We start from the raw sequence: 19,112 nt of genomic DNA, 5'->3' as shown, positions 1-19,112 counted from the left end.
AGCTGGAGCCTTTTCCAGGATAGCGATATGTTGGCATCTGGCAGATAGGCAAGATGGTGAAGCCTTGAACTTTACCTGTCACCCCTGACACGACCTTGACATGCAGGCGGCATGAATATACAGATCGAAACAAACAAATGGATGGCTCTCCTTTTTCCACCTCGGCTTTCAACCGGCCTTATCTCCTTTTGACTCGCAAGCTGGTCCGGTCGTCCCCCACTCCGAGAAAACACTTGACAGCGGCAGTTTCCAGCTCCCTTAGGTCAGACCATGAATTCCAACCACGATATATACTCTGGATGTGTTACGTATTTACATGCGGTTTGTCTGTGATTCAAAAATCCCCACCCATCTCTAAGTATTTGCTTCTTCCGTGCATGCTACTGAGAGGATGCAAAATGCCTGCACTCTTTCCCCTTTCCCCCCGCCCCCAAGGCCTACTTGCAGGGTTCAGGGATCGGGCGCAGCTTACTACTAATTTCGCAGTGTCTAATTAAACCCTTCCCAAACTTACATACCCTGGAGAATCCAGGAAAAACCGCCGGGCATCTTATTACGCATATTACTAAGTACGGACAAAAGTCCGGACGCCTATGAATTTTGTTTCTCTCCATAGGCAGCTTTCGGAGACTGTCCATCCTTTCGTTTTCGTTATTAATCCCCCCCCCTTTCTCTGCTCTCTTCCCTTCCAACCCAAAATTAAGGTTGCTTTTTTTGGATTTTGACTGTCCCCATTGGCCTGGATTGTCCGGCTGTCAATATCAAGTTCTCATTTCCATGAACGAGAAAATTTGTTTTGCTTAATTTGTTTTTCTTTTATTTTCATTTCGCTCACGAAACGGGACGAGTAAACTAGTAGTTGGACGGCGTTATCCAGACACCCCCACGTGACAAATGCCACATGGCAACCGTTTTGACTAGCCAAACTCTCGCCAGCCTTGAATCCCCTTGTCTACTTTCACAAAGTAAGGAGTCCTCGGAGCCTGCCGAGCTGGCTCGTCTATCTCCGGATCAGCAAAAAACGAAAGAAAAGCAAAACAAAAAAAAAAAAAAGAGTAAAAGAAAAAGTAAATGCTGCTTTCCTTGTGCAGAGTCGAGCAATACGAATGCAGGGTGGAAAACGTGAAGAAAATGATTGCTCTTTGTGGCGTCTAAAGCGTAAATATGATTCACGTTGACTGACAATTATTCCGTAAATCTATCAAGCCGTTAACTAGCTATAACACCCATTGAGTAATGTTCATTATTAGTAGGCCATTGTCACACGTCCAGAAACCTCCGTTTAGTTAGTTGTATATGCATTAGAAGCTAAGTCAGGTTAGCTGTAGGCTTGATCAAAGCTTGATAGGCTATATTGTAACGATGGATAACAGGCAAAATATATTTACGCAAACACCTCTCGAACCTGAGCAACCCAAATGTTTATTTCCTTTCCTTTCCTGTTTCTCTTCGTCGTGATCCATTTCATTTTTCTTTCTTTTTTCTGTCGAGGAACTGGAGATCCACAGACACGTCTGAGTTTGTTCGTTAAGTGTCGGGAACGATGTTTCTCGCGATAGCAGGCGCGCAAAACGAGATACACAAGTCTCAGAATATGCCACAACATACTTTTAGATGGCAATGTTAGCAACTCCGCTAGCCAAATCCTTTCCACAAGCCTGAGACTTCATGATCTCGTCAAAAACGCCGGCGGCGGTGGCAACGAGGCCAAGGAACGGCTTGCTTGGGGCGAGAACACGGGACAAATACTCCGGGTGGAATTGAACACCAACAAACCAAGGGTGGTCTTTGAGTTCGATGATTTCCATGCGCTCGCCCTTGTCGTCCTTACCAATGAAGTGAAGTCCAGCTTTCTGGAGAGTATCGATATATTCCGGGTTGACTTCATAGCGATGACGGTGGCGTTCATCAATAGAAGTACGGTTAAGTCCATACAGCATTCGGAGCTTTGACCATTCACTGTCCTGTTGGAAAATCGTTGGTCGAGATCCGAGGCGCATAGTACCGCCAAGGTTGACTTGATCAATTTCAGGCATGAAAACGATAAGAGGATCCGGAGTGCGGTCATCAAATTCAATAGAACTGGCTTTTGAGATCCCGCAGACGTTACGGGCGTACTCAATGACAGCTATTTGCATGCCGAGGCAGATACCAAGGTAAGGCTTGCCTTTGGTACGAGCCCAGTGAGCCGCAGCTACCATTCCCTCAGTCCCACGAGTGCCAAACCCGCCGGGAACAAGGATGCCGTCAGCGGTACACATATCATGCCAGGCCTTGTGGAATGCCTCGGGGTTTGCCTCGGCGGCTGATTTCTCAAGATTTGAAGCATCAATCCAGGTAATCTTGAGCTTTCGGTGGCAAGCCATGGCAGAGTGCTCTAAAGATTTTATAACGGAGAGGTAGGAGTCGTGGAGACTGACATACTTGCCGACAAGGGCAATGTTAACAGTACTATAGACATGCTCTTGGGAAGTTGTTAGGGCCTTCCACTGTTTCCAAGTGTTTTGGCCCTTGTCTATAGAGGCTTGGGGAATGGTAAGTTCATCAATTTTCAGGATATCACGAAGCTGACCAAGGAATCCTTGCTGTTCTAAGAGGAGAGGGACGTGATATGTTGAAGCAACATCATGGACGCCAATCACTTGCTCAGGCTCAACCTGGCAGAACATAGCAATCTTATCAGTGGTGGCCTTGTCAAGCGCTCTTTCACAGCGACAGGCAATCTGTTGTTTCAATGTTAGCAAATGGACAAGTTATACTACCATATCTTCTGATTGACTTCTGCCTAAGTTGCATACCAGATCAGGGCTCAGGCCGGCTGAGCGCGCATCTCGAATAGCTTGCTGGGTAGGCTTGGTCTTCAACTCCCCATGAATTGCAGGGACAAGCGAGACATGGATCTGGAGAAAATTGTTCTTTCCAGCACGGCGGCGTAGCTGACGCATAGCCTCAACAAAGGGAGCACTCTCGATGTCACCAAGCGTCCCACCAAGCTCTATATTCAGTTTAGCTTCAACAAATGTTCCTTTTGGCATTGGTTATTCAATGGTCATACCGATAACACAGACATCGGGCTCCTCGTTGCTATCGTCAGCAGGAGTCCTAGCTACACGCTCTATCCAATCTTGAATAGCATCCGTGAGGTGAGGAACAATCTGGACAGTACGGCCAAGGTAGTCCCCTCGCCGTTCCTTTTCGATGACATGCTTGTACATCTTTCCAGTAGTAATCTATGCACAAAATGAGCAAATTCTCTAATACTCTATAACGGGTGTACAACAGACTCACGTTGTTATCTCGCGAGAGAGTAACATTCAAGTACCTCTCATAGTTTCCGAGATCTAGATCGGCTTCACCACCATCGTTCAACACGAAGACCTCACCGTGTCTAGTCACCAATAGTCAGACGATACTTCTTAAAGCATGCCTCAAGGTTTATTACATACTCCGTAGGTGCCATAGTCCCGGCGTCTACGTTCATGTAGGGGTCGATCTTGATAGAGGTAACGTGCATCGATAGTTAGAGCTAGCGACCCAATTGCATTATTGACAAGGTTAGACTTATCTTGAGGCCATCGGTCTTCAAGAGAAGTCCACTTGAAGAAGCTGTATAAGTCGCAATTGTTAGAACATGCATATTCGACATAGGGGTTTCAGCTTTGAGCTTTCCCAACAACTGGCATATGATATATATATCAAATCAGATGCATACCAATTACGCCCTTCCCGATGCCACTGATCACACCTGTATAAATAATAAAGACATTAACTAAATGGTTTCTTATAATATATCAAGCTGTTCGCAAACTGATCCTCTCGAATCCCATAATACACGGGATGCGAGGGATCGAAAACATGAGTCAAGCATTGCTGCAGGCTTACCTCCAGAAACAAGTACGTATTTCATCGCGGCGGTTTAAGTATGAGGAAAAAAGAGAGAACACAGTCTGTAACAACTCGATAATTACAGAAGCAAAGAAAACGGATCGCTACTTATATTCAACTATAAACGTAGGGGTCCCTTTCCTGGCTTCTGCCAGGGGGGAGGAAGGAAAGAGAAGGAGAAGAAAAAATCGAAGTCACGAAACTTCCGCCTCTTTTTTTTCTTGGTGGGATGGAGCGACTTTCGCGTCGCCGCCTTTTTTTTTTTTTTTTTTTTTCTGCCACTAATAGAAAACGCGCGCCAGAAGCGGTTTAGCGCCAGCCGCGCGAAGTAATATGGCACGTGACATGATTTTGGCCGCGGGCGGCTCAAGCATCAAAGATAAGATCGTTGAGGACGCTGGGATGGCAGGAGAGAAGAGAGAAGATGCAGGATGGCCGACAGCCAGGCAGACAGAGTGAGTAGATATTCAGGCTAGAGGGCTACCAACAACGACGAAGAGCCTTGCAATTATCGAAGATTCACTGCTGGAACAGACTTGCTCCCAATTATCAGCTTCGACAAAACTCTCAATGTTATTCCCAGCCAACCGAAGACAACGGATTCCGGTGTTGACCATTCTCTCAGTCAGTCCGCTGCTGTTATCGTTGGCAGTTTTATCCGTCGTGGTAGTAACGCCGCTACGCGTGTCTGTGCTATATTTGCTCCAGTCGTTCTCAACCGCATTGTTTACCATCTCTCGTCCGTGCAAGAGGAGGGACGAGCGGAATATTTGAGCGGCGTGAGAGGATGCAGATGGCGGTAAGGACGCCTGAAAAGGCTTTTGTAGGCTCACAGGAGTAGATGAATCAGCAGTGTGTAGCTGCCATGGAGCCCCAAGTGATCGGCTGTACGTTGCGTACGAAGAACAGAGTCCCTCGATAAATGAAAGAACTCCGGCCTGGAAGGATTTGAATCGGTCGCCACAATAACCCCATGCTATATAGTATAAATGGAGATGGGCAAGGAGCTGGGCCATATCACCGTTAACACCTCGTCCAGGACCTGAGAACTCAAAGTCAATAACTCCAAGCTTAGGCAACTTAGGTAGCTCTGAGCCATGTGTATCCCGGAATGTTTGTAATGACAGGTTCTCAATAAGAATACCGCCTGGCCATAGATCGCCAACGCTAAAACATCTTTCGCCATCCCACTCTTCCTGGCGCTCGAAGTCTTCCTCAATAACGTGGCTTAATTTCTCTGCCTCTTCACAGTTAAATTGAGCAAGATACCGTCGCACAGTCGACACGGCAGCGTCTCGCACTACCTCCCTCATACTATTGTTCTCGAATCGGGCAAAATTAGGGTCACAGCCATATGACTTGATCGAGTTCAGCGTTCCTTTAGCATGAAGAATAGCAAGGAATTGACCGAATTTCTCTCCAGTAGACAGGCACAGAGAGCAATCTTCCAAAAAGCAGGACCCATACAATGAAGGCCAGCCCGGGTAGTGGGAGGATAACCAAGAGATCGAGAGAAGATCCGATAGCGGTGGTAAAGTGCCTAGGTCTTCAAGTACCAGGATATGGGATTCCTCGTCATGAAATACCAGGCTCGGAACTCGTACGGATGTTTCTGTCAACATAGATAGAAGCGGGCCATCCGGCGCAGAAAATAGCGCAAGTGCGTTCTTTTCAACATTCTATACGCCTGGTTAGAATAGTTATAAACATCATCTAGCCTGAATAAAGAGGGGCTGAACTATATAGCCTTACCTGTCGGATCTGGTCGAATGGAGCAGCTTCACCTACGCTAGCTACGAAGGGCGGAGCATACTTCAGTATCAAACTCTGATGGCCCTCAAATGAACTAGGCTGGCCAGCTGCCTCATTCTCCCCACCCGCATATTTATCCTTCATGGCGCGGACTGTGAGGTTGACAAGTCCACCCGTAAGTCGTTTGATCGTCCAGGAGTTAAGGGGATCGAGTTTCTTGAAGTAAGAGTCGAAATCAAAAGACATGCTTCACTAGGAGGTCGGCCGACTTGCCAACCAAAGCAGCCCAGAACCGTTTGACAAACAGGAGATGAGTTAGTTGCCTACTTTCCTCCTACGGAGATGAGGGAGGAAAACTAGATAGCAAGATACGAGAGAAAAACAATCATTTGTTCAATTGGTGGAATATATAGTTGTTCTCTATCGTAGGGCGTGCTTGGCTGGCGGCCAGAGCCCTGAAAGGGCTATACGACCGCCAATCCTGAACTAGAAACTAGGTTGGAAGGTCTACCTACGGGCTGAACAAGCAAAATTAGTATTCACAGGGCCTGCAGAGGTCTACCACTGACGTGTCATTCTTAGTAGATTGTATGGAGTATTAGATACAGATAAGAAGTCTCCATTGGTTCCGCAAATACATTTTTTCACAAATCATCAGGAACGCCCAAGGTAATACACCAGCTCCATAGCATACATATCCTCAAAAGGGAAACACCGAGGACTTATAGAGAGAGGAAAAAGATAGGAAACTAATAACGCAATCGAAGAAGTAAATGAAACTTGAAATGACCTATAAAAGATAGATCACTCGAAGTTATCCGTCCTGTCAACCCAGATATCCTCCAGCTCGGCAAAGTTTTGGAAGTGCAATGGTCTATGCTGGTCATCATAGAATCTCTATTCGATAAAGCAAAAAAATCCAGTTAGTTAAAACTCTCTAAATATCGTAAATTGTAGGAAAGACCGAGGAAGCTTACCATCGGAGTATCGACCTTGACATAGATAGGCCGCTTCTCCACACTGCTGAAAGAACTTCCCATGAAACTGTAGTTCCAGACATTGTTCTCAGGGACGAGGAAATATCCACGAATCCTGTCACTGAGCAGGAGCTGGCACTTGCCACCCATGTTGGTTGAAAAGCCTTGCGGTTGATCGGATGTTGTGTCCTTGTTCTCGGCGCCCCACTTATAGCCTTGAGGAGTGAGAGCCCAGGCCGAAAGCGAAACGGAGCCTGGGGTGAATGAAACAGTCATCGTCACAGTCTTTTTGTCCCATGATGAATGTGCGTTCATTAACCGTGAGTGCTGGGTAACATCCATTGCTGTCATGTATGTCGGTTCGTTGCCGGATAAGGTATGGATGATTCCAAGTGGCTCGAGACCATTCAAGTACTCATGCTGAGGCAGCTGTTGCGGAAGCTGTATATCCCGTGTATTACCAACCTGTGGTATCATGACAATTGTATGGATCTCCTTGACCTGGTCGTTATCTGGAGGGGAGCTTCCATATAGGTACCCGGCAACTTGGACGCGAAGGTCAGAAATCATAATGAACCGTTTCAAGATGTTCTTTGGCATAATGTAGGTGAAATGACCATCTTCCTGGATATCCTCGGAAGATATGTAAATGTTATTTGCTCGTGTGCGTAGGTTGGATGTGGCAATTGCTCGGGTTCGCCATTCTGTCTTGGATGCAAATGATTGCTGCTCGTATTGGGAAGTAGTAGTAACAATGATCTCCTCGCCACGGACGTTTTGAGTCTTGGTTGTAACAGCGGTCAGCTGTTTCTGTTCCTGCTGCTGCTTCTCCATCTCGGCAGCTTGCTGGCGCTGGAGGGATGGTGCACTGATTTCCATACCCAGGATGATATCTCGAACTTCACTTCCTGTAAGACTTTGGACATTGACATTATTTTTCTTTCCGTAGTCATTCAAAATCAGGTCCCGAAGTTGGACTTCAAGTTTTATCCAGTCTTCATCCGACAGTGTCGGCCAGATATGATGCTCCTGCGTAATAACAGTCTTATCGGGTCGCAGAAGGATCTTGGTCTTTTCAATATTCACATGCAAAGCTCGAAGAATCAGAACAAGTCGAGAAAACGCAGTGTATGAAGAGATAGTTTTGAGCCACTCGTCATATAGGTTGAAGAGAACCATCTGCGGCTCTGTGGCCTTTAGAATCATATCAGCGAGCTTTTCAATCTTCATGGCTGCTTGGAATGGGAGCTGCAACTCCGAGGCTCGAATAGAGATGTTCGGGAAATCAAGAAGATGGACCTCAAGGGGATCAAGAAGACCCTTTCTGGTTACAATGAGCTGTTTGGGTTGCTCTTCAACAGGCAATGACCGGATAAGGGCAGCAACTTCTTCGGCAGTCTTCCATTTGGCTAATTGACCCAAACGTTTTTGGCCAGCCCAGACACTGGTATGAATGATCTTTAAGAAAAGTTGGCCAGTTCTTGGATTGAAAATGAAAATTGCACCATTAATCGGCTTCGTCGTCAAGTTTCCTTCAAATGTCTTGTGGATGGTCACGCGGTAGACATTCGTATCATCAATAAATAACTGAATCTGGTTGCTAAACAGCTCAGAGTAGTTTTGAGAGTTTAGGAACTCCTGGTTACTCTCAGAAGCATAGAGTTGTAGACCCTTGCGGATACGCTCTCTCAGGACATACAAAGCAGGGTTAGCTTTCATAATTTTAGCCATGGCCTGTTGGATGAGTGCTTTCAGGCCAGGGAAGTATTGACCGTAAGCTGAATAAAGGTTGTACGCTAGGTCAATACCGATCATCAGACCAGTAGCGGAAGGGTAAATACTCATACTGTCGGTTGTATAATCGAGATATTTGGCGCGTACATAACGTTCAATGTCGTGCGAGTCATAATCTCCGTATCTGAGCTGCACGTCAAGCCAGAACTTGTTGGTGGTAGTTGCTTCAATCACGTCCTTTGTGTCGAATAAAAGGGAGGGCCTTGTCACATTCCATTTATGAGTTGCAAACAAGAGGATGTCAGCGCATGAACTGTTCATCTTGTACGATTTTCGTGGATGGATTGTCTCCTTTTGCACCGTTTCAATACCAAGCTGCTCTAGCTCCTGGTCAAAAACTTGACACAAATCCATAACAACAGACTCGTGGATTTTCTGCCACAAATGCGCTCTGAATATTTGAATCAAGGATATTTTCAAAGTTGGAATTTTGCCATGCAAGAAAATACCAGTGAGATCAAGCTGCACCTGGAAACCAACGTAGACGTTTGCTCGATTTATAGTCGGGGACCACCATAGAGTGAAGCGACGGTTAGGAATTTGGTTCAAACCGGACCGCTGGGCATTTGTCAGCTTCTTAAACTTCATCGACTCTTCGAATCCACTGTTATGAAGCACAAGATAATCATGTCGTAGATATAGCTGATCTTTATCAACTCGGAAACCAGCCCATCCAGTAGTCTCGCGCTCTAGTGTGATGTCCTTGATCATAAAGCTATGAGTCTGGGGAATGACTGGATCCATAGCCGTTTTTCGAGATAGGAGACATGGAATTTCTTTCAAATTGCCAGATATTTCTGCAAATAGCTGAGGGACTTGCATGGCATGAGTAGAATTCCACATCATGCTTCGTGTAGTCGACACACTGAAACCAAGCGAGCGTGCCAATGCGACAGTATCCCAGAACAACGTTGAATTGCATTGTTCACTCTGGCTGAAGCCAAACATGTTCTCCGGGTAGATGAACCATCCATCGCTATCCAATAAACCGGCAAGGACGGCCAGTCGGACAGCACGCGAATTGTTTATGTAAACGGCAGGAATACGCTTACGATCATCCTTCGGGCCAGTTGATCCAGGCTCAGCGACAACGCCAACTCTACGGAGCGCTTGAAGAAGCGAATTAACACCTGGGTTGCCCTGAGACTTTCCGGTGACCTGTTCAAGGAGTTGGTCTTGTTCTTCTTCCTGAAGAGTACCGTAGGCACTAAGGCCGGTCTGAAGACGAACACATTGCTGAGTCCGCGGAAGGTTGCCGTCAAGTTGGCCGTCATCGATCTCACTAGTAGTTCCCAAGATATCTAGATAGCTGTCCAGGTCGCCCTTTTTGACAGCTTCTGGATCTCTAATGAGATCCACAGGTTTGTCATCGGACTGAACTCGGGATGTCACACCTTTGCAGGTGGGATTTTCAGCAGGAGGTTCCCAAATACCAGTCTGGAACGTCCACCCAGCAGCAAGGCGCCGTGAAATGATTGGCTGCCGGGGTGCGCGTTCCCCTGTATTAGTTCTGGCTGCTTCAGCAGCCTGCAACCCTAACTGACCATGTAGATCGAGTTCCGCAGCATGCCTAACGAGGAAGCCTCGAACATCTGCCTCGTGGGAGTAGTCATGAATAGGTGCATTACGGCGTTTTTTATCTCCAAGCCAGAGCCCAAGGAAGTATGGACTACAAGGCACTGATTGTTCTGCGAGATCGAAACCAGGGGAGTTGAAAAGCATGTACTTGCACCTCTCCTCATGCCTCAAAGCGTAAAATTCAGCAGCGGTCATCTCAACGGTTTCATACTGCTCAGGTGTGGGAGCCTCTTGAGAAGCGTGGGCGACAATGAAATCTCCAGAAATATTTTCTAAAGCGTCAATAGTTGTTGCACATTCATCACTCCCACTCTTTTCTTTGTGTAAGACGAGAATGTGGTTTGCTGTAACAACAAGGTCGTCCTTGCGATCCCCAAACTTGATGCGATAGAGCCGATCCTCGCCACTGACTATGTTGAAAGCGCGTCGAGGTCCTCCATCTGGGCCAAGAAGTAGATCACCTTCTTTAACATCTTCGACAGCAACCTGTGAGTGATCATATCGAAGTAGCATCGTACCCTTTGCAAGGCACGCCCGTTCCCAAAAGAGGCCTTCCCAAGATGGGAATGCTGTGGCTTTAAAGAGGGTGTGCTCAAGAATTGTTTCAACACCACCCAAAGCTTGGATAACATCGGTTCTATAGGCATTGAGATTCCATAACTTTCCATCATGTCTTTGACTTGTCCACCAAAATGGATTGCTCTTCATCAGCTGGTATATTTTAAACTCGGTTCTAGCACGGAAACCTTTGTCAAAACTTAGCGTGCTGCGGTCCTTCTGGAAAAGGGTGTTTATTCGGGGAAGTCCACGATCCCAGCTATCCTCCAGATCCTCAAGAGTCAGCCTGCGGTTTTGCTGATTGGCTTCCTGACGCTTCTGAGAGTATTCCATCCATACGCGTTGAGAGTCAATGAACTCAGCCTCCCATGGAATTATATATCTAAAGATATTTGGAATCAAGGTCTCCTCGTCGTGAGACATACCAGCCCGGTAGTGAGTGACGCCGGTGTCTGTCTGCTTTGACCATCGCTTATCACTGGTGGGAATAAGAATGTGTGATCCGGAAATCATACCCAGGCCTCCAAGTTCCTTGGGAGTGTAAAAGACAGCTGGAGGGAAGCGTGATGGCATCTTCGAGTTGAGACCAATCTTGACTCGAGTTTGAATTTTCGTCTCACATTTAACAATAGTGTCCAGCAAGTTGACAGTGGAGACAGCAGCTTCTCTGTAGTAAGTAAAAAGAGCGATCAGACTGGTATTCCATTTGTTGGCGATCTTCGTAAAGGTAGTAGAGCCGGAGGACATGAGGATCTGCCGGATGCGATTATTGAACTTTTGAATATCTTCCTCTGTAACCTGAAGGAATGCATATGCAGTTCGCTCTTTAGTAGTATTGTCTGATAGAGACCACACACTATCCTTAACAGAGAATTCTTCATTTTGGTTACGGATTTTCGGCAGGATACGAACTTCGAAACCACACATAGAAAATAATAGGTTTGGGTTATCCTTGCTATAGACACTTGCAAATGTGTCGTCCCATTCAATAGTCGTGATAGACCGTGGGAGGCGATTCTTCAGGTCCCAGAAAACAGCACGGCCAAGGTTCACATCGTGTCTCATAAGACGCATTCTAGAATCTCTCGGCCAGCATTTTTTATTTCTGTAACCGATAACATTCTCAAAATTTGGGTCAGGCTGCTCTGTCAAGAAACGCTGGATCAAATCACGCGACTCATCTGCGGAGAACCGGAAGAATACCCAAATCTTGTCAATATATCTAGTATAAAGACGAATAGGGTGTTTGCTTTCAGTAGCACGATCCCTGAACTGCAGAAAATCATTTGGACTCTGGGGTGGACCAGCAATTTCACTTGCTCTCTGCAGGCCGAGAAGAAGCAAGTCGATGACCAAGCCGTAGTACTGAAATACGAAGCCAGAGAACTGGAGGCCTCGTATCAAACCGTAACTGTTGGTATGGTTCATGTCCTTGTAGTTAAGTTGGACGTTGTTCTTCGAAGTGATATAATCAGCCAGGTTATGATCCATGATGAGACGGAGAAGACGGTTTAGTAATGTCAGATCAATCTTCTCATATACTTTAGATAGCTGCGTCTCAATCATGACATTGCATTCGCCGTCAGCAGTCTCCCAAACATTGGAAAGATTATTGATGCCTTGGGCCCATTTATATGTCAAGAGAGGTGGTACTTCTGAATCAGATGGCTTGATCCAGGCTGGGAACAAGTGTCGTTGGTCAGCCTGGTACCAGAGATATTGGTCGAGGTAGGCATCTGTGATCTTTTCGATAGGTTCAATGTCGTATACTGGGTTGATGTGGCTGTAGTTATCATTCATGTCAATACCAACTTCTTTGAAAGCTCGTTGAGTAAGAAGGAATCTTTTAATTCTCGCAAGGGTAGTGCCAGGAGAATCATAAGCCTGTTCAATCAGGGCAAGTTCCTCTCGCTGGCTCTGGTTCAAACGACCTTTGACCGAGTAAGCCTCGCGCAATCGTTCAAGGGCTAGGATCAGAATCTTAGTATCATGTTTATATGACACGCTGGGAAAAGGAATTGGCGAAAACTTTCGCGATTCCAGCCAATGAACTGTTGTTGTATAAATAGCAACGGCCTCTTCTGAAGACACATAAGGCCCGTCCTTCATGTAGTTATGCTGTCTTTCCTGTTCAGCTTTGAGCCACAAACGGGTTAATCTTCCAAGATTCTTTTTTGCGACGGTTTTATCAACAGTAGCTCCGCGGCGAATTCGCTCTCTGTTGTAATGAGCAACTGATATCCACCAGTCTGCCTTGCTCTTTACGTAACGTAGGATGATATTTTCAATGGGAGCTGGCAGACCAGGTACTTTCCAGGGAATATTGCTCTTCCAACATCTCCACGCCTCCGACAAATGCTGAAGGACGGTATTAACCTTGTTTTGTTTGATACCTTCTGGCATCATATCCATCAAATCAGCCATGACAGAAGCTCGGAGTTCCAAATCAAAGTGAGATTCAACACGCTGTTTAGTGACAGTCTTGGCAACACCCTTACTATGACGGCCTTCAAATTGCCTTGACAGGAGATTGCCAAGCCACCTCTCGAGGAGTGGAATTATACCGCGAAGGAAGAAGAGCCAGACTCTCCAGGCAGGTGCCCAAAAGCCGCACCCAGGTCCTTTGCCGACTGACCCAGAATTGAACCGGTAGTAAATAAGATGTTTCAAGTCCTTGCATGATCGAATCTGGTGCATGAGTTTGTATTTATATCGGTACATTCCAGTCAATTGACCGACATGGTTGAAAGCATAGAGGATGCCATCCGCAAGCTGAAAAGCGTCAATGTTTCCCAAACGGTATTGAACTTGGGCATCAACAATCAACTTCGTTAAACGGAGAATTTCTCTCATCAAGTGGAAAGCGTTTCCGAACCGAGATTTCTTTCGTTCCTTTGTGGTTAAAGTTTTCACTGGTTTAAGGTTGAAGTTGTAGTCCAAGTGCAAGTAGGTCAAATTCTTTCGATGGATAAGCAAATTCAGCATGTTAAACCCCTGGCGACAAACTTGAAGGCCAGCCTCAACCCAGTCGATAGTAGTTTGTTGAAAGAACTTGGTGCCTTTTAACGTTCTTAAAAGGTTCTGTTTATTCTGAGCCTTGGGTTTCCGCTTATGAAGCTCATTGAGAACATATGTCTTGAGTAGCTTTTGGTAGGATACCCGAACTTTAACTGGCTGGCCCTGAGGGCAATGTTCCAAATACCACTGTTTTACCAGAGGTACGTCTTGTGCACGAACCATTCTTCCAGATCGTCGGTCAAATGGATAAGGAGCCCACCACAAGCTAATGGCAGACGATGTCTCGCTTGTGTATAGCTCCTCATCCGCTAAAAATGGCTCAACAGCCGCTGGGAGCTCAAAGTCATCTTCGTCGTTACTATAGCCAAAGATCTCATCTTCGTGACTGACAGTTATATTCTGTGGCGCAACAGATCGAGAGGATATTGGGTTTATGATAGGATCAAAATAGAATGCTGGAAGATTATGGTCCTCGGTTCTAACATAGACTCCCTGAGGATGAGAATACCAAGAAATTTTCACACTCCTTGGCAAGGAGTTGTAGAGATATGGGAATGCAACTCTGTATTCTGTTCTTATCGGGGCTCGGAATATGATGCGGTCAATCGCATTAAATTCGCCGAAATCTTCATCGTTGGGGTCAATATCTTTGTAAAGAGGTTCGAACCTGGGGCCGCCAGGAATGGCAACATTCAAAGCCTTTGCAGTTAAAAAGCTGTTCAATTCAAACATGTGGAAGTAATTCTTGTCCACAACGTCACTGAGAAGTTGATGGCTTAGCCGGTAGAGAGTAGCCATCTGCGGCAGAGTAAGATTCCATTCCTTGTAGCTTGGTCCGTTGACATGAGGGGTATCGAGTAGAGGTCTATGATCATAAAACCACTCAAAAACGGGACTATCCTCCGCCTCATCAAGCTCCATTTGAATTGGCTCGAGCGGTTCAACGTCCTCGATATTTTCCGACCACGACAGCGGAGGTTCTTCGTCGTCAAAAGGAGGAAATCGCATACGTTTAAAATGTCGTCTGTCACTTTTCTCACGTCGCATACATACCCACATCGCCGCCCATTGTGCATGGAAGACTGGTTCTATAACTCGCGGCGTCTCATTAACCAGGGTCAGACAGCCGTTGACGTGGTAAAGAACCTTGACTTCCCTCGCTGATTCCCAAGGCATAGGCATGTTCTCCAGAAGCTTCAATACGGCATGTGGCATAAACTTCAAAGCTCCAAGATAGCTGCGCTTATCGGTACTGAATTTCTTTTGCGACACGTCGCCAATATCTTTAACAATCTTCCGAAGATGTTCTGGCGGCATATCATCCTTTTGGGACTGAACAAACCCCGCCTTTCTTTTCTCTCCAAAGCGATTGCGCTGGCTCCGGAGCCATTCTTTCTTCTTCTGTTCGAACTTAGCGAGCATCGGGTTTGGCGCCGGTCGATAACCCGGCGGCGGAGGTGCAAGAGGCATCGACGGCGGAGGTGCAGCTCCCCATCCCGGAGGAGGGGGCGGAGGGAGGGACGCCATGACAAGCAGTCAGTCCGCAAGAAGAACTGAAGAAAGATATCTTTCTCCGCTTGAAAGATCGGATTTAAAGGAGTGCTGGGTAGAGATACCTCACACTAGACATGGGGCCTTTTTCTGGCTCTATCCCGGAGACAGAAAAGGTTTTAATACAATAGCAATAGGTGATAAAAAAGGGGAGAGAGAGAATATGACAGACTGATGCAGAGGTATACAGCTTGGAGTGCGGCCAAAACACGTCCGAAGCGTTGTCTTGTCTTCTCTGTCTGTCAGTCGTTCTGTCTTGCTGTCTCGACTTTTTGAGGTTGCTTTGAAAAAAGCTATTGAGGCGCGTTCCGGACCATTCCTTTTTTGGAACGGGAGCTCTATTCTTCCGAAGCGTGATGCTTGTCCCGATTTGGACTAGTGGGCTCTCGCCAAAAGGGGAGCTTTGGTCCCGTGACTAGCCCAACCCACACAAATCGCTTAGTTCGCATTTTTTTTTTTTTGGAAGACGCTCGAAATCTGATATTGACGACAACGAAGAGAAGAGCCGACGTCGCCCAGCTGCCACTCCAGTCTCTCCCCTTTGATCTCGCCAGTTGTTGAGATTGGAAAGCCGACAAGATGACCTCCACAAGACTTCAATATGTAAGTTAACATCTTAAATTTGATTCCTGTTGCTGAAGTAGTTGCTAATGCCCCATGTTCACTGTCTAGCGACGACGGAACCCGTACGTGCCCAACCAAGCGATCTTCTTGCGATTGAAATGGATTTACTGGCGTTCAAATAATTAATACTGTTTTGCGACTAGATACAACACGCGATCTAATAAGGTCCGTGTTATCAAGACCCCAGGCGGCAACCTTCGATACCTTCACATCAAGAAGAAGGCCTCTGCTCCCAAATGTGGTGATTGTGGAATCAAGCTCCCAGGTGTGAGTAATCCCAAATGAGCGACCGGCGAAATGATTTCCGCGAATGCAAATGGTTATTTTACTTTGGATATCAAGGGGATCGTGCTCAGCCGGCAGCTTTTACAACAATATTTTGCGAGGCTCCCAACTGACCTTCTTCTTTGATATATTAAAGATTCCTGCTCTTCGCCCACGTGAATACTCCCAAATCTCCCGCCCAAAGAAGAACGTCACCCGTGCCTATGGTGGTTCCCGCTGTGGAAACTGTGTCAAGGACCGCATCGTCCGCGCTTTCTTGATTGAGGAGCAGAAGATCGTCAAGAAGGTCCTCAAGGAATCACAGGAGAAGGCCGCCACCTCGTCCAAGAAGCGATAGATTACATGTTGTGTATGGGGTTGTGGACGTGTTAAAGGGGATACCAGAGTGATGCAGTGGTACCTGGAATGAACGGGAATCAAGACTCGGTCACAAACGGAGTTTGGGGCAGGAATACCATCTCTGTTATCGGTGGGAGTTCCCAAAATGAAAAGAATATAATCACGAAATGCATTATTGGCCAGTCCTTTCTTAGTGTACGGCAATACTTTTCAAAGCCAGAAGTTCTCCCGCCTACTGTGATGTCGTTTGGGATATTCTCGTCTTTCATCCGTGCTGTCCTCGGAATACAGCAATCGTTAATGACAAGAAATTTCCTAAACCTATCGAATGTCTTGAAATCACTCATGATCAGACAACCACTCGTATACTCTTCACAACGTAGAATTGCGATAGTCTTCATTTTGACGCGCTTTCAGCATAATCAATTGGCATTAAGCCTCAGAACGTATCTGTGCCACCTCCTAGAATCACGAGAAGTCCAATTTGCTCACGGATTGATTGGGTGGTTCGTTCAGATATAATCGCAGGGAATATCTCTGTACGGATTTGATTTCGTCTCATCATTTTGAAGGCACCTGATTTGAACCAGACAAGCTGAATAGAAAGCCAATTTATCTTCGTCCAGCAAATTTGAAAATGGATATAAGGATAATGTATTCTGCACTTATAACTAAAGAGATAGTACCTATCTTAGAATCTTCGTTTCTTCTTTGCTGGGTTGTTTTGGCCCTTATTAGCTGCTTCAAGCTGGCGTCGTAGTTCCTGTCGTTTTCTATCTGCCCTTTCCTCCGGAGACTCTTCTTTATCTGGGATGTTCTCTGCTTTTGTCTCGTCAACAGCACTGGATTTAGGCGGCAACGAAGGTGATTGTTGTGCTGGGCCTTCTCTTGTATCAACTAATCTGCCGGATTCATGGTGGCTACCGTCTTTGGTGTCTTGTAAAATCGCAGTATTGTAGGATGTATTCCTTCCCTCAACATTGGCCAATTTGCTAGAAGCTTTCGATCCCCCAATAATACCAAGCTTACCACCCCGTTTGTGTGGCTTAGCAGTTGCAGTTGATTGCTCACTATGTTCATGTGACAAGTCGGGTTTTTGTTTGCTTGCACTGTTGAAGTGGTCACAGCCTCCCTCTTCTGCTTCAGGACTATCTGTCTTGCCCCAGGAGCTTGCTGCAAGAGCATCCTCTTTCCCGCCCAAACTCCGGCTCAACGATTCCTTCTGTTTCTTGCCGCCAATTCTCCCGATCCTACATAAACGTGGAGCTCCTTGTCTTTCCAGCTGAGCTACCTGGATTGCCGTGTTGGTCCCTTGAGAGTCTCTGTGGTTTTGTTGGGGCAGAGTTTGTCCCTTAGCTCTGTTAGCTCCATTATTATGGACATCGTCATCGTTATCACCACTAACGTCACTTTCCGTTGGTGATGGTGTGGCCTGATCTTCCAACCTGGGCTTTGGGAGTTTGTTAACGACATCATCTGCTCCTGGCACGGCAGGATCAAGTTCCTGTTGACTTAGTAGTGGCCTAGGCTTCTTCCCACCGATAGTCCCAATGCCCTTCAGCTTGTTCTTCTGTCGTGGCGGTGATTCTGGTGCATTGGTAGTAGTTTCCTCAGAATCAGTGCGTGGCTGTATTTTTATTTTCGCATTTGCATTTCCCAAGCTCCCAGGCCTCTGAGAGGAACTTTTATACTTGTTGCTGTGCCGTGTTTGAGAAATTTCTGAGTTAATGTGATGGCCGGTTGTGTCTGGCGAGGGCCTTGTCCCAATTTCTTTGAGTCCTAGGGGGGTTTCTTGAGTCTACCCCTTGAAGTTAGCAATACAGCCACGAGATTATGTAGAACAGGCAGAAATACTTGATTTTCATCATCACTTTCACTCCCGTCATTTTCCGTGTGTCTCTCAAGATTATTTGAAGCTTTTTCTCCAGAGGGGCTGGAGCTATGGGATGTTGTAGGCAGATTCCACCACTCGCTTTCTATGAGCTCCATATTTCGTACATTAAATAGATCATCATCATACAGGTACTTCCCAACTGGTATTGACGTAGATTTCTTCGACACACCGCTGGAATGTATAGTCTCCCAAGAACTCTTGTCAAACGGACTCACTCCTTTCACCAGCTTTGAGGCCTGTGAAAACAGGGAGCCTCTCTTTTGGCCATGCCGAATATTCGCCATTCCGGGAAAAACAGTGCTCAATTCAAGGCCCGATGACTCTATTTTGTCGAAAAGTTTTCCTATTATTTTATCTTTCTCTTCTAAAAGCTCGCAAAGGGATTGTTGCTGAGCCTCAATTCCCAGCCAGCTCCGCAATGTCGGTACTAGCATATGACGTGTTAATGCAGAAGGAGAACATTTGGATAAGACTAATGTCCACTCTAACGGTTCTAAGGGTTTTGGTAGCTTCGTAGTAGTCGACAGTCTCAAACTCGATCCAGCGCCTCGGCCAGAAAGGCACAGCGATGTTCCTTTAGACCCATGCAGCGCATCATTGATTTTTTGTAGTAGCACTGAGTACTGGTCCTCATCCTGACTGGGGTCGATGCTGGTATCGTCTTTCGCGGCGCGATCAATTATTTGCTTATGGCTTAAGCTCTCTGACCAAACATGGCCCAGATCAGTGAGAAAGACTTCATAGCCCTCCGAGCTTGGCTCATAACTGAATAGAAGTGGCGGGTATGAATTGCTATAAAGCGGTAGCCTCTCCCAGTTTCGTGCCATTGTTTAACTAAGTCTTAAAAAAAAAAAAAA

At 46.3% G+C, this 19,112-nt stretch overlaps 6 protein-coding genes across 8 annotated transcripts; 2 read left to right on the top strand and 4 right to left on the bottom strand.

The window, feature by feature from the left end:
- Positions 1–1,001: 1,001 nt before the first annotated feature.
- TERG_06221 (CTP synthase) lies at positions 1,002–3,934 on the bottom strand. Of its 3 annotated transcripts, XM_047750118.1 has the most exons (4): positions 3,289–3,934; positions 3,056–3,230; positions 2,799–2,995; positions 1,002–2,723 (listed from the first exon to the last, which is right to left on the bottom strand). In XM_047750118.1, exons 2-4 carry the CDS (start codon positions 3,213–3,215, stop codon positions 1,611–1,613), a joined length of 1,470 nt encoding a protein of 489 aa, XP_047606818.1. In that variant the 5' UTR covers positions 3,216–3,230; positions 3,289–3,934; the 3' UTR covers positions 1,002–1,610. The 3 variants fall into 3 exon arrangements, with proteins under 3 accessions (XP_047606818.1, XP_047604556.1, XP_047606819.1); XM_047748571.1 differs by having other exon boundaries at positions 3,056–3,934; XM_047750119.1 differs by having other exon boundaries at positions 2,799–3,230.
- Positions 3,935–4,352: 418 nt separating this feature from the next.
- Positions 4,353–5,883, bottom strand: TERG_06220 (uncharacterized protein; the record flags this gene model as incomplete). The annotated part of the gene is made up of 2 exons (XM_003233177.1): positions 4,353–5,564; positions 5,638–5,883. 2 exons carry the CDS (start codon positions 5,881–5,883, stop codon positions 4,353–4,355), a joined length of 1,458 nt encoding a protein of 485 aa, XP_003233225.1.
- A 558-nt stretch (positions 5,884–6,441) lies between these two features.
- On the bottom strand, positions 6,442–15,345 carry TERG_06219 (pre-mRNA-processing-splicing factor 8; the record flags this gene model as incomplete). Its single annotated transcript, XM_003233176.2, has 2 exons — positions 6,615–15,345; positions 6,442–6,534 (listed from the first exon to the last, which is right to left on the bottom strand). Exons 1-2 carry the CDS (start codon positions 15,087–15,089, stop codon positions 6,442–6,444), a joined length of 8,568 nt encoding a protein of 2,855 aa, XP_003233224.1. The 5' UTR covers positions 15,090–15,345.
- A 347-nt stretch (positions 15,346–15,692) lies between these two features.
- Positions 15,693–16,359, top strand: TERG_06218 (60S ribosomal protein L34; the record flags this gene model as incomplete). Its single annotated transcript, XM_003233175.1, has 4 exons — positions 15,693–15,716; positions 15,786–15,799; positions 15,881–16,004; positions 16,159–16,359. The coding sequence occupies 4 exons, from the start codon at positions 15,693–15,695 to the stop codon at positions 16,357–16,359; spliced, it is 363 nt and encodes a 120-aa protein (XP_003233223.1).
- Positions 16,360–16,427: 68 nt separating this feature from the next.
- On the top strand, positions 16,428–16,883 carry TERG_12382 (uncharacterized protein; the record flags this gene model as incomplete). The annotated part of the gene is made up of 1 exon (XM_047751345.1): positions 16,428–16,883. The coding sequence occupies one exon, from the start codon at positions 16,428–16,430 to the stop codon at positions 16,881–16,883; it is 456 nt and encodes a 151-aa protein (XP_047606817.1).
- Positions 16,884–18,140: 1,257 nt separating this feature from the next.
- TERG_06217 (uncharacterized protein) lies at positions 18,141–19,082 on the bottom strand (the record flags this gene model as incomplete). Its single annotated transcript, XM_047748570.1, has 1 exon — positions 18,141–19,082. One exon carries the CDS (start codon positions 19,080–19,082, stop codon positions 18,141–18,143), a length of 942 nt encoding a protein of 313 aa, XP_047604555.1.
- Positions 19,083–19,112: the final 30 nt, after the last annotated feature.

This window comes from Trichophyton rubrum (genome assembly GCF_000151425.1).
Source record: "Trichophyton rubrum CBS 118892 genomic scaffold supercont2.7, whole genome shotgun sequence".
NCBI lineage: Eukaryota > Fungi > Ascomycota > Eurotiomycetes > Onygenales > Arthrodermataceae > Trichophyton > Trichophyton rubrum.
Note: the sequence above shows the minus strand (reverse complement) of the source record. Positions and strands in the feature narration are given on the sequence as shown.